This window comes from Bombyx mori, chromosome 1 (assembly GCF_030269925.1).
Source record: "Bombyx mori chromosome 1, ASM3026992v2".
In the NCBI taxonomy this organism is placed as follows: Eukaryota; Metazoa; Arthropoda; class Insecta; order Lepidoptera; family Bombycidae; genus Bombyx; species Bombyx mori.
Window position 1 is genome coordinate 9,987,818 of NC_085107.1, and position 12,183 is coordinate 10,000,000.

At 32.8% G+C, this 12,183-nt stretch overlaps 1 protein-coding gene and 1 long non-coding RNA gene across 5 annotated transcripts in view; one reads left to right on the forward strand and one right to left on the reverse strand.

The window, feature by feature from the left end:
• LOC101741539 (ras-specific guanine nucleotide-releasing factor RalGPS1) overlaps positions 1 to 12,183 on the forward strand; it is a 20,048-nt gene that overhangs the window by 7,109 nt on the left and 756 nt on the right. For 2 of the 4 annotated variants that reach the window (XM_062669061.1, XM_062669065.1), the window contains exons 9-13: positions 24 to 77; positions 3,886 to 4,023; positions 4,944 to 5,108; positions 5,712 to 5,849; positions 6,389 to 12,183. The exon at positions 6,389 to 12,183 is cut by the window's right edge and continues 756 nt beyond it. In XM_062669061.1, coding sequence (XP_062525045.1) covers positions 24 to 77; positions 3,886 to 4,023; positions 4,944 to 5,108; positions 5,712 to 5,849; positions 6,389 to 6,491 — 598 coding nt within the window. In that variant the 3' untranslated portion in view covers positions 6,492 to 12,183. The remainder of the gene's footprint in view (positions 1 to 23; positions 78 to 3,885; positions 4,024 to 4,943; positions 5,109 to 5,711; positions 5,850 to 6,388) is intronic. The other 2 variants (XM_062669066.1, XM_062669070.1) reach the window with 1 other exon arrangement.
• LOC110385815 (uncharacterized) lies at positions 1,765 to 3,223 on the reverse strand. Its single transcript, XR_005245080.2, has 2 exons — positions 3,070 to 3,223; positions 1,765 to 2,020 (listed from the first exon to the last, which is right to left on the reverse strand). It is a non-coding gene; the product is annotated as an uncharacterized LOC110385815 (long non-coding RNA).

Sequence of the window (12,183 nt, forward strand, 5' to 3'; positions counted from 1 at the left end):
TTTCCTTCGCGTTCGTTGCAAAGGTTTCGTAGTGCGAGCTTACCGAGAAATTTTCACAAGGTCAATTTTGGTGTGGGGTGAGTTGTTTTTTTCGGCTAATCGTCACGACAGCTTGCATATTGTATTGTTACTGTAGATATAAAGGAATTTAATCGATAGAATTAATTTTACAATTAATAAATGACAATAGGGCCCGAAGCATGAAAGCAGTTTGTTGTTTTAAAGTATTGATTGTACTAAAGAGGCATCTTGACGTTCCGATCCCTGAATACGAAACAGAATGCATGTTTTGACTGTGGATAGACGATATAACAACACTAGAATTGTTATTCATGCGTATGCAGCACAGTCCTTCAATTTGCCTACTTATTTAAATAACAAAAATATACACGTTCTCCTTCGTAGTAATAGATGTAAACGAATACTAGGTACTGCGGATAAGTAAAATGCAGCGTAAGAGTTTGAGTGGATTACTTTTAAAAAGAAAACGGCTTCATTCGAGTTTATTGAAATCCAACAAGATTATTTTAGATATTTATTATGCAGGAATCGTTTGAAAAACTGTTAACTGCATTTGATACAAATATCTCCAATATACATAATATAATACATAAATAAGTTTAACGGAATCCTTATTTTTATTTTCTATTCTGACATTTTTTCTGTTAATACGTAATATTCAATTATGATTGTTACAAATGAAATAATCAGATAAAGCAGTGTCATTGTTAATTTCATTACCACTGTCAGTCACTACTAATCCCTTGTTAATTGTAAAAGTGATTAACATTTTTCAATACAATTTCATTTCATATTAATATTCAGTACCTTAATTCAAGTGAGCTCATTACAAAGGTTAACGAAGTGATAGTGGCGTGGCGGATCGTCAAATTGTGTTTGTCAACTTCTTAAACTTTGTGGAATAATTAACACATGTTAAAGCTGTGCCTATATAGCCTTTGTTATTTATTAGATTTAAAAAAAAACCTTGCATGGAGTATTCTCTCGATTTATCAAAAATTATAAATTTATTTGCCCTAATAACCTTTTTTAATTTTAATTTAAGTAAATGTGTAAATATTTACAGATTTATATCTCCGAAGAGTCAGCCCTAGAACCATAGGGTTGCAATACTTACTTATATGGTTAAAAGTTACTTAATCAAAAAGAAAAATGATGTTTTCATAGAACTTTGCAACTTCGTATTTTAAAACCATAATAATTTTCCATTGAGTATTAACTACGCGTGAGCGTGTACTTCGAACTGGACAGAGAAAAAAGAAATACTACTCTGAAAACAAAAAAAAATCAGACAAATTAGTACAGGTAGTAGAAAAGAAGAAAAGAAAAAAAATCTGTTATGGGTCATTGATTTTAAACCTAAGATTTATTGTTTTTTTTTTTTGTTTGGGTAAAACCTTGTTTACGTTACAGCCTGCATGAAGAACGCTTTTTTCTTAGATAAAATTGGCATTTGTTTAGTTCAAAATTTCTAAAAATATTTTGTCTAATCGACCAGGATGCTTCACGCACGTAATAGGCGCATTATGCACTATTAGTAAAGACAGACAAGCTGTAGGTAAGAAAAGCATGCGATTTGACGATAGAGCTAAGAGATTATAAAACAGTTTTCAAACAATGCCTACTTTATTCAAACCGATTCAGGTCTCAAAGCAGTTAATTGTAATTTATAGGACATGATATATTTTATTTTTGATTGGTATGTAGTCTGAACAATAAAATAAAGATTAAATTCGAAGCGTCTGACAATTAATATTTTAGTTTATTTAGATCAACTTTAATGACAAATAATGGAAGATTACTATTGACAGTGACATTACAAATTTGTCATATACAAATTGTGATTTAAATCCAAGTTAATAGATGTTATATGGTTGAAATTGAATCGATTTATTTCATCTTATCGTTTGTTCCTCATTGAAAATAAGCCTTTTCTTAATTGGAACGAAGTTCCTTACGGCAGGCTTGGAGCGGATAGGGATTTTGCTGCGCGACCGAACTGAAAAAAATGTGATAGTAAAACCGTAAGAAAAAATCCGTGGAAAAAAGTGCGTGGAAAAAATCCGTGGAAAAAAGTGCGTGGAATAAAACCGTTAAATAAGACGTGCGCAGGCGCGATAGTCGTATACACAAGCGAGTAGTGTATAATACCTTTCTCTTTCTCCCTCTTTCTTTTCGTTCTCTCATCCCTTCTCTCTCTATTTTGTAATTATTTCTATTTCTATGTAATTTTATGTTGTCAAACAAAAATAAAGAGACATATTTTGTTATTTTAATTGATAATTTGAATTACGATTTTATTTTTATTTTACGTAATTTATTATTTCCTAAAATACTGAATTTCCTAAATACTTTCCTGTACTTAAATAAAAACTAATCAGCAAAATTTAAGAGAAAAATCAAGAAAACCAACATAAAATTGAGCACGATTTTTTTTTGCAAATTGTGTCGATTCTACATTAGCCGAAGGAACTTCGTTCCTACCTGGTGTCCCACGATACCACATTTAAAATTTTTTCTATATATCTTCACCGTAAGATATGTTTGCTTCACTAAATCATGATTGTAAGTGTCCAGCACTGAATTACCTGCGCGCGGAAGATTTGCCGATAGCATTAGGCTTGTTTACGAAAATGGAGGGTTACATAAATATTAATTATTTTAACTGTTTTGTATACATTAAATAAATAACTAAAGTATTATTTTGGGCTAAATATATTATTCAATCAATAAATTCATTACTTTACAATTCAGACTTTACGAGTCCTACTGCTGAACATAAGTATAGTCGTTGGCTATTTAAACCATAAAAACAACAGTGTAAAATAATGAAATGTCATTAGCGGTACATAGTAAGCGAAACGCCAGACGCTGTCTAGAGAATCGACAGGCGTGATCATCGGCAAAACTTGCGCGCATCTAGTATATATATATATATTTGTATATAGATTATTGTAATTATAATATGTACCGATTTGTCTTATTTAATAAGAGCCTGTTTCACATTCGCTAAAGAAAAACATCTGCCAGACACAAAACCTGCTTTACCTTACGTCGTTATTTGTATCATATAATATCGTTACATTGACATTGCTTGGCGAGTATTGAACAAGTTACTTGAAAACAGCACAAAGGTGAATGTAGGCTTTCAAACGATAATTTCGAAATGAATAAAATAATAGAAAATGTAATGTTAAGTCATCAACGAAGTCACAAAATGACGGTGGGTAAAATGACAAATAAACAACAAAAGCGGCGTATTAAAAAAAAGGTGTAATTTGTTGTTACTTGTCTTTTTTAACAGACTAAACAGGTTAAAACGATGAAAACTTCTTTCAATTGTTGAGTTATCTATACGACGTAAACTTTTTAAAACGAAAGAACTACCCTCCACACGTTATGATATGTCTTTTTATGAACGAGGCTTGGAATAACACATCAGCGATTAGGTAGCGCCTTGGCTTTACATCTGATATTGCTGATGCCATACAAACACTTTTATGAGGACTGTATGGTTGTCTGCCTTCGAAGACAATTAAAAAAAAAAATTATGAATATACTGAAAAAAACATCAAGCCGTTTTTTATTTAAATATTTGGCAGCGCTTTCATGATTTAAGGTTTGTAAATTATGTGAAAATAAATAAGAAACGGCTTTAAAAAAAAATAACCCAAAAGTCTACTAGTTTTTTATCAATGTTAAATATTAATTGATATTAGTGACAAAATAATTGTATATTGTAAATTTTATTTAAAGTGAAAGCTGATAGCTGTAAATTGATTTGTTATTTAGCTATTGTATCAGCTGATTAAATTTGAAGCGAGATACAAAATTATTCGTTTAACGTAATATCATGTTTCGCAGTATATTCGGAAAGAGTCACACTGAAGATAAAATGGACGAGAAAACGCCGGCCGGCTCAGTGAATTTGCTCGATGATACGTTGCTAGAGTCGCCGTCTTCGGTCGCTTGTGCCAAGATGTCGCAATCCTTGCCACACAGGTCTGAATTTGTGATTCTTTGTAATTCTTATTTACTGGTGGTAGGACCTCTTGTGAGTCCGCACGGGTAGGTACCACCACCCCGTATATTTCTGCCGTGAAGCAGTAATGCGTTTCGGTTCGAAGGACGGGGCAGCCGCTGTAGTTATACTGAGACCTTATAACTCATATCTCAAGGTGAGTCGCCACTCACTTTGAGATATGGGTTTGCGTTGTAGATGTCTATGGGCTCCGGTAACCACCAAACATCAGGTGGGCCGTAAGCTCGTCCACCCAACAATGCAATAAAAAAAATTCTTCTTTTTTGAGTGTTTTTTGTTGCTGAGCTTGCGATCACAGGGCATATCATATCATATTGCCTGAGGAATTGTTCCAAACGATGTTGGAGAATTCAGAGAGCCGTTTTCAAAAGCTTAGATAGGACAGGCAGAATTAATGGTATATTTTTTGTTAAACTAATGACGATAGTCACTTTCCAACCCCCTTCCCATTTGTTAAGAAAAGCAGCACAGCACGGCTCTGAACAACAGACCTTTAGGTACTGAAAGCTTTTTGCCCAATATGCCAATCAGAATAAACCTAATCTATTTAAAAATCACCTAATGAAAAAATAATCACATTTGTATGAGATTCGGTAATCCTTAACTAGGTAAAAGTTGTGAGGTGATAAACTAGGAAACCAGGTAAAATATTTAAAAAAATCAATTTTTGTACTAATTAAATATATTTTTGAACTGGGTGGCCAATGTAATAAAATTATTGTGTTGTCGTCGGTCCTTGACATGTGTACATACAAGTTAATCGACTTCTCGAAATTGATGAATATTACACTGAAATAATTTTACATATTCAAATATATAGATACAGGGCAAGTAAACGAAATCGTGTTATAATAATAATACATCGAGAATATTTTTGCAGTAATATTACGAAACCAGAAGACATTCAGTGCGACTTTCAAGGGTGCGTGAAAAGGAAAACAATATTGAAAGAAGGAAGAAAAATATCACTGTCTTCGTGGCAACGTTACTGGCTTCAAATGTCGGGGAACATGCTGTTTTTTTATGGAGCGAAATCTTTTAAAGGGTAATTTGTTTTCTCAAATGCTTATACGAATAGAACTAATAGTTTTTTTTCTTCATTTTTTTATTTAATTTAATTGTAAGGGTTTTTATCATCGTACAAACGAGTACAGTTTGCTTCGTAAATACATTTTACAGAGAAGCGAATATATTTTGTTTCCTACCTAAGCTTGAGCCTTGTGAGGCCTTTTCAGCGTAACCTTAGCTAGTAGGTCAGCTCACGGGGCTTAAACCGGAGTGATGCTAACACTGACCCTAGCAAGAGCAGTGCTTCGCAGAATCTACCACCGGATCGGAAACGCGACTCACTGAGAAGATCCAGCGAGAAACTTAGTGGGTTGTGTCTATGGGTTAATTCGCTCGTCGAGCCCTTCGTCGCAACCGACGGGTTCGACAAGGACGGTGACCGGTGCTTGTGGTACCTAAAAGCACCGTTAATGGATCGGGAGAATCCGTAATGACGTGTTTTGGACAAATCGAATATCTTCGTCACAGACCTTTATGTAGACGGCTTAATCTGATGACACTTAAAAAAAAGGTTTTCTAATAATTTTATTTATCGTTGCAAGGTCTAGTCTTTGTGATTGACAGAAATTCCTACTTTTAGGACGAATCGAAGCGACTTCCGCAGCGAGAGATGTAAGGTTTTGACTCTGGTCGGTTGGATAGCAGTCTGGGCTGACGGTGACGCGGCCGATGCATTCCAGCTTATAAACCATCATAGCGGAACAGTGTACAAATTTAAGTAAGCATAAAATTTTATTCAAACGTTCCGTAGTAAAAACTCCTTAATAGCGTTGTAATTTGAAAGTCTATTTGTATATATGTATAAATTTTTTAATTTTTTTAATTGCTTGGGTGGTTGGTCGAGCTCACATCCCACCTGGTGTTAAGTGGTTACTGGAGCCCATAGACATCCACAACTGAAATGTGCCACCCACCTTGAGATATAAGTTCTAAGGTCTCAGTACAGTTACAACGGTTGCTCCACCCTTCAAACCGAAACGCATTACTGCTTCACGGCAGAAATAGGCAGGGTAGTGGTACTTACCCGTGCGGACTCACAAGAGGTCCTACCACCAGTGTAAAATCTATTTATCTATTTCACTCGGCGAACAATAGGTTCGACGGTTACATTTCTTATAGTAGTACAATAGAAAAATCCACTTCATTCACGGGATCTTCATGTAGCCAGGTGTGTTGTGAGAACGATACTCGATAAAAAAAAGGTCCAATACAAGTATGTTTTAAGTATTTGTTGCTTGACAAGCTGTTTTGTTCTAGGGCCGGATCTGAATATGCAGCTAAGCAGTGGATAGCGAAGATCGAAGAAGTAACAAACAAAATAGTGAAACCTCTCCCGGCGAATCTCATGTCATTCGAATAATCATCGCTTCTAATGTATGTATTGACGATCTAATTTCGTAACGATCAAAATTCCATGTATGTCCCTTTCGTTTATAAGTATAATTATAATCTAAGCATTATTGAGCTTTTGTGAGTTCATGAATGTTTTTAGTTGCTTAGCTTGCCCTGTATTCGTTGTACCCTCGTAATTTTGTAGGTATCCATATTTGTACTTTAATAATATGATGGCGTTCCTTTTGTATTCTTATTTTTCGATAAAAATTTACAAACCTGTCGTTAAAAGCAATATAGGTAGCTTAAGAGTCAAGACGCAATGTTTTGTACGTAATGTATTTGTTTTATTTTCAAATATTGGAATGCCGATCGTATTGTAAGAGTATTCATATTGAATGTATGTGTTTTGTGTATCGTAATTTAAAATACTATCGTGTAGTTTTATGTACGTATTTTATACAAAATACATTTTAGATGGAAATAAACAAACAATGAAAAAAAACTTGCAGTTACACAAAACGTGTTAGGTTAAGAATTTATGATGTTAAATCTGATACACTAACTTGAAACATTTTAAATCTTGTTGATTTGCCGCCATTGACGTCAGAATTTTGAAATTCTGTACTGTGGGAGAGAGATGCATGATTTATTGATTTATGTTGGTTTCCCGCCAAAGAGATTGCGCATCGGATAAACTAAGAAACATGAGCGTTTTTCATTTACCGATACGAGAACGATATATTGTTCCTAATACAGATTAGATATCACCGTGCTGAAATATATGGAACATACTAGAGAGAGACTTAAAATACCTTTTACCTAGGCCTACCTGGCGACATGCCATATTTTAATGCAATTAATGAATTTATTGGAACAAAGAAAACAATATTTCAAATTTTAATTATTAAATAGCAGTAGCTCTAGAAGTCTGCGTACTTTTATCTTCAGATTAATAACTAGACTAAGCTAATCGTGGCCCAGTAATGTGTAATAAAATTTATCTAAAGTACAATTTTTAGATAATCTCGAGCATATAATTTCTCGAAAGATATAAATCTTTTATCGCTTAATAAAATATCGTTCAGTAAAAAAATAATACAAGGTCAATATTGGTGTCGTTGCAGCGTGTCGGTTACGATATCGTGTCGATTAATTTAAAAGGGCTCTCAGTATGACAAGCTATAGGCGATAGTTGGTAGTGTCGCCGTCTGGCGGCAGGTCTTCTGATTCCAGTCGCATCGGATATTGCAATGACGGAACCTAACGTGCACTTGACATTGAAATAACAGCCTCCTCCCCCACCCCCCCGCCTCGCGTATTTGCGTTAGTGAGAGTAAAGTCGACGCAATAGTCTGCTTTCGATTTCAATGGAACTGCATTTCTGTGTAACTTTTGTTTTGATTTTCTATAAAGTTACTTTTGAGAGAGAGAGAGAGAGAATTTAAACTGAGCTGCTTTTAAATGATCTGTTTGAAGAATGAATCTATTTAAAAGAAATGTTTTAGGTTTTTTTTTTGTATTTTGACTATCTTGAAATGATTTTGTGTTAGAGGCGTTGACTTCATTTGGAGCACATTCTATTCTCGTTTTAAATATTCGAGTAGCCTAGTAAACTTGAGTTCGCCATATTGTCATAAGTTTTTGTTTTTAGAAATAACTCAAGATTTTATTTAAAAAAAAACCGTGCGACCAAGCCTGCTTTTCTCATTTCAGGGCACAGGCGGGATTAAATCGATCAGTAATTATAATAAACTTAAAAAGAGATCTGTTCTGTAGTATGGCCACGAAAATTAAAATAATTAAAAACTTTATGCGGGTTTTAGTTTAATTACGTCTGTAAAGTACAAAAATCAACGTTTCTCTGTTGTACTTACGTGATTACTTAATTTGTGGAAAAACTAACAAAGTTTTCTTGAAAATATTCTTTTTTTTTAAATACTCTTTATTTAATTATAAAACTTTTATTTAATTGTAAACAATGCAATAATATTAATAATACTCTCAATTTATTACGTACGACCGTAAGATCAGTAAATCGCAATAAAATCTATCGTAATGGTTTAGAATACGTCGAAACTTGCAATAGTGCGTCTATGATATTATTTAAATTGCTGGTATGATAATGAGAAAGCACATTCGTATCACAATTTTGATTTAAGTATATTTTATCACAATACGAATGATCATCGTCGAACAATTTTCATTAAAATTTAAATATTAATTAATAATTATTATTATCGCTTAGAGTGTAATTAATATTTAATTGATGTTTTATGTGACATTAAATCGCTGAATTAATTCGTTGCTCAATTAAGTGACTTTTTTGTCGTTATGGGGTTAGATTTTATTAATACGTTTATTCAACTTGCGGTTTTGTATCTCTTTTCGCCTAAGTCTCTGCAATGAGATTTTGAATAGCCAATAGTTGGTGACGTGAAAATTAAAATCTTACAAAATGACTATGAAACAATCATTAAAATAAAAAAGAGTGTTCCAATGATTTGCAGCAACGGTTAAAACGATATTGTAGATAAATAGATGGGAAATTATCCGTAGTTCCATGATTTTGACGTTTTGAAAATTTGCGAGGGACAAAAAGAAAATAAACAGTTATCATTATTTTGATTAAATCGTAATAACAAAACGCTCGCTATGTTAAAAAATAAGTCATCATAATAATTAGCCCACTGCTGTCCACTGCTGGACATAGGCCTCGCCTGATTTACGCCACTGAGTTAAAACTTAGGACGTGTAAATCGATTTTAATCCGTAATAAAATTCCCACAAAAATATCGCTCAAATGATAAACAATAAATCAAATAGACAGATTTTTTAAATATGAAAAGCGTAAGTTAAAGCAGGAAGATGCAAATCCGCGTTGATCAAAAGCAAATCGATTTTAATCCAGTCACTTCAGTTATAATAAAGTTTTTGTTTTGCACGAATTGATATGAAACTTACTGAAATATGATTTATAATAAAGAGTTTTGATTTGATTTTAATTTCCACGTTATAAAAAACGTAAAGTTTCACGAAAAATGTATTACGATTGCGTATTTATAATAATAATAAGTATAATAAAATAAAGATGATGCATACAAAGCGGACATAAAAATGGGGAGGTCGCAACCGTAATGCAACTGGGACTTCGACCGAGTGTTGATACGTCTTAGTGACTATTATATAAAAACCAATAACCACTTATAATGAACCCTGAGCTCGTCTATAATCGAACGGGAAAACGTCCAAAAATGGAAAAAAAAACTATTAGGCTGTTTTTTTCTATGTATCAGTAATACCCACGATAATAATAACTAGTATAATGGTATTGCTCGTTTGGTGCTTTATTCGGGGCATTTCGAGAGAGGACTATAAAATATCGTTACAAAACCTATTCAGATTGCTCGCGATGTTATTTTTTTTTTTCTAAACAAGCTATAATTGAGTTTTGGACTTGAGACTTCGTAGCGTTCAACTCGCAATAGTTGGCCAAACTACATCAATCCAAGTTTAGATTGCTCTGGCGCATCCGTCGATGCTGGTCAACTAAGTATCTATAACTTTACCTATCACAAGCCTGTTCTAAGATTACAATTATTTGTCTAATGCCGCTCAACACCTTGAGATATGAGTCAAGCTTTTGAGTCCTTGAAGCTTAGAACCTTTAGTTGCACTGTTAAATGTAATGAATTACAAACAACTTGATATTTTCATTTATCAATGGACATGGTTTTTGGTATAAATAAACGTGAAAATAGTGATGGTGGCATTAGCGTTTACCGCAAATCATAGGCGTAGAGTGCTGTCTACACGGAGAATAGGATAAAAGCAATATTCAAATGAAGACTTTATGTAGCCTAACATACAGTGCAGATTAGAATTCACCATAAAAGCTTTGCAGAGCTAACGAACTGCATAATTCGTCAATAAGCTCAGTTAGACACACAGTCAGCCTCACCCTGCAGCGTCGCACTGAATACACGACAGTGATTGATTTATCCGCAACGGTTAAAGCTTATTCAAATATGTTTGTGAAACGTGTCAATGTCCGTTCGATCATTTCATATTCTTTTTACTTGAACATCGAAAATAACATGCTTAAATTCCGTTGAATTTTATTTATTTTGCTCTTTAAAGATTTTTTTTCGGCGATTCTGACTTAATGCTCATCAAAATATTATTGTTATACAAATACTACAGCTCGTCTCATTAATAACAACTTACTATTATGAAAAAAGTGGAAAAATAACAACATAATATCGAGAAATTTTTTTTGAACAAGCTCTTCAAATATTTCTAACAGGCAGGGCAGTGAGTGGAATCATCAAATATATTATTTTTAGCTTAGACCAGACGAGAATAAATAGGCTAATACTTAGCTTATAAATATAAAGGAACTATTATTCATATTTTATGCAGCGTGCAATTTTTAGTGAAGTGTACTTTTAAACCCCGAGTTGTTGTTAACTATTGAACGAATTATTAACGCATCGTACTTCGTTTGATGTCACATAAAACATCTATGAATGTCTCGCAATAATTTGATATTTAATATTTTGTTATTAGGGCGGTGCTGACATAACATTGTTTATCATATCAATAAATTTCGGTTAGGTGCTTCAGGTAATGTTAAGAATCAAGTAAGTATAATGTCACAATTTGATCATAACGCGGCTTAAATTGAAGCGCTCGTTAATTTCGATAAATAAATTGAAAAGTCTGATATTCCGTGTATTCTATTGCGAGTTTTACACGTCCATAATATATTTTTAGCCAGGTGCTAATAATTAGCTATTAATAATAAAAAAACTAAGGCGTTTGCATTTAGTAATGTAAGATGGAAATTCAATTAATCGCGTTAAAGGTCTAAAGTGAATATAAATTCTCTTCTCATAATTTAAAATGTGATAAATGTCTATTAAATACCATATTTTTATTGATTTAAATGAAATAAGAACGACTGATCGCTTTTAAAAATATTTCTTCATAAAATTATGATAAACTATGATATAGTTGGCTGAAATTAATTGCGACGATAATGTGAATTCCGAAATACTGTAATACAACGAGAATATTATGAATGATATCATATCAATATACAATTGGAGGACGGTCTATTTTTAGAGAGTAGCAGCCATTTTTGTTTCTCGCGTGTTACTACTATTACGCTAAGATTTTTATTTAAATAATTTTTTTTTTCTATTTTCGTTAATTTAACTTACTGTTCCATTCGTAAACCTATAACGGATAGTTCTGTAATATTGAGCATATACTAGACTAACTAGTATCTAGTAACAAAAAGAATCCTCTTTAAAATATATTTTATATTATAATTTATTTTTTACATACGAAAACTTACATATACGCTCAAAATAAAATTTGTCATTTCATGTAGATTAATCGAATGTCATTTATTTATGAAGCGGTCAACTCTATTTCCATAGTTGATAAAGGCTGATTAATTTACCAGGCAGTTATTACGTACAGACAGGCACCTATATGCATGCTCGTAGTATGTATATAAAATTGTAAATTAATCGAACGTCAATATACACAACGATCTTAGACATAATTGTTGAACTTAGTTAACACATTACAACGCTTCGTACGATAGTGTCTAAAATTTACAACTAAACAATATTATATTATTACGCATCACGTTTATATTGTCTCAATATAGTTAGAGTTCATTATTATGATGATATGTAAAAGTAGGA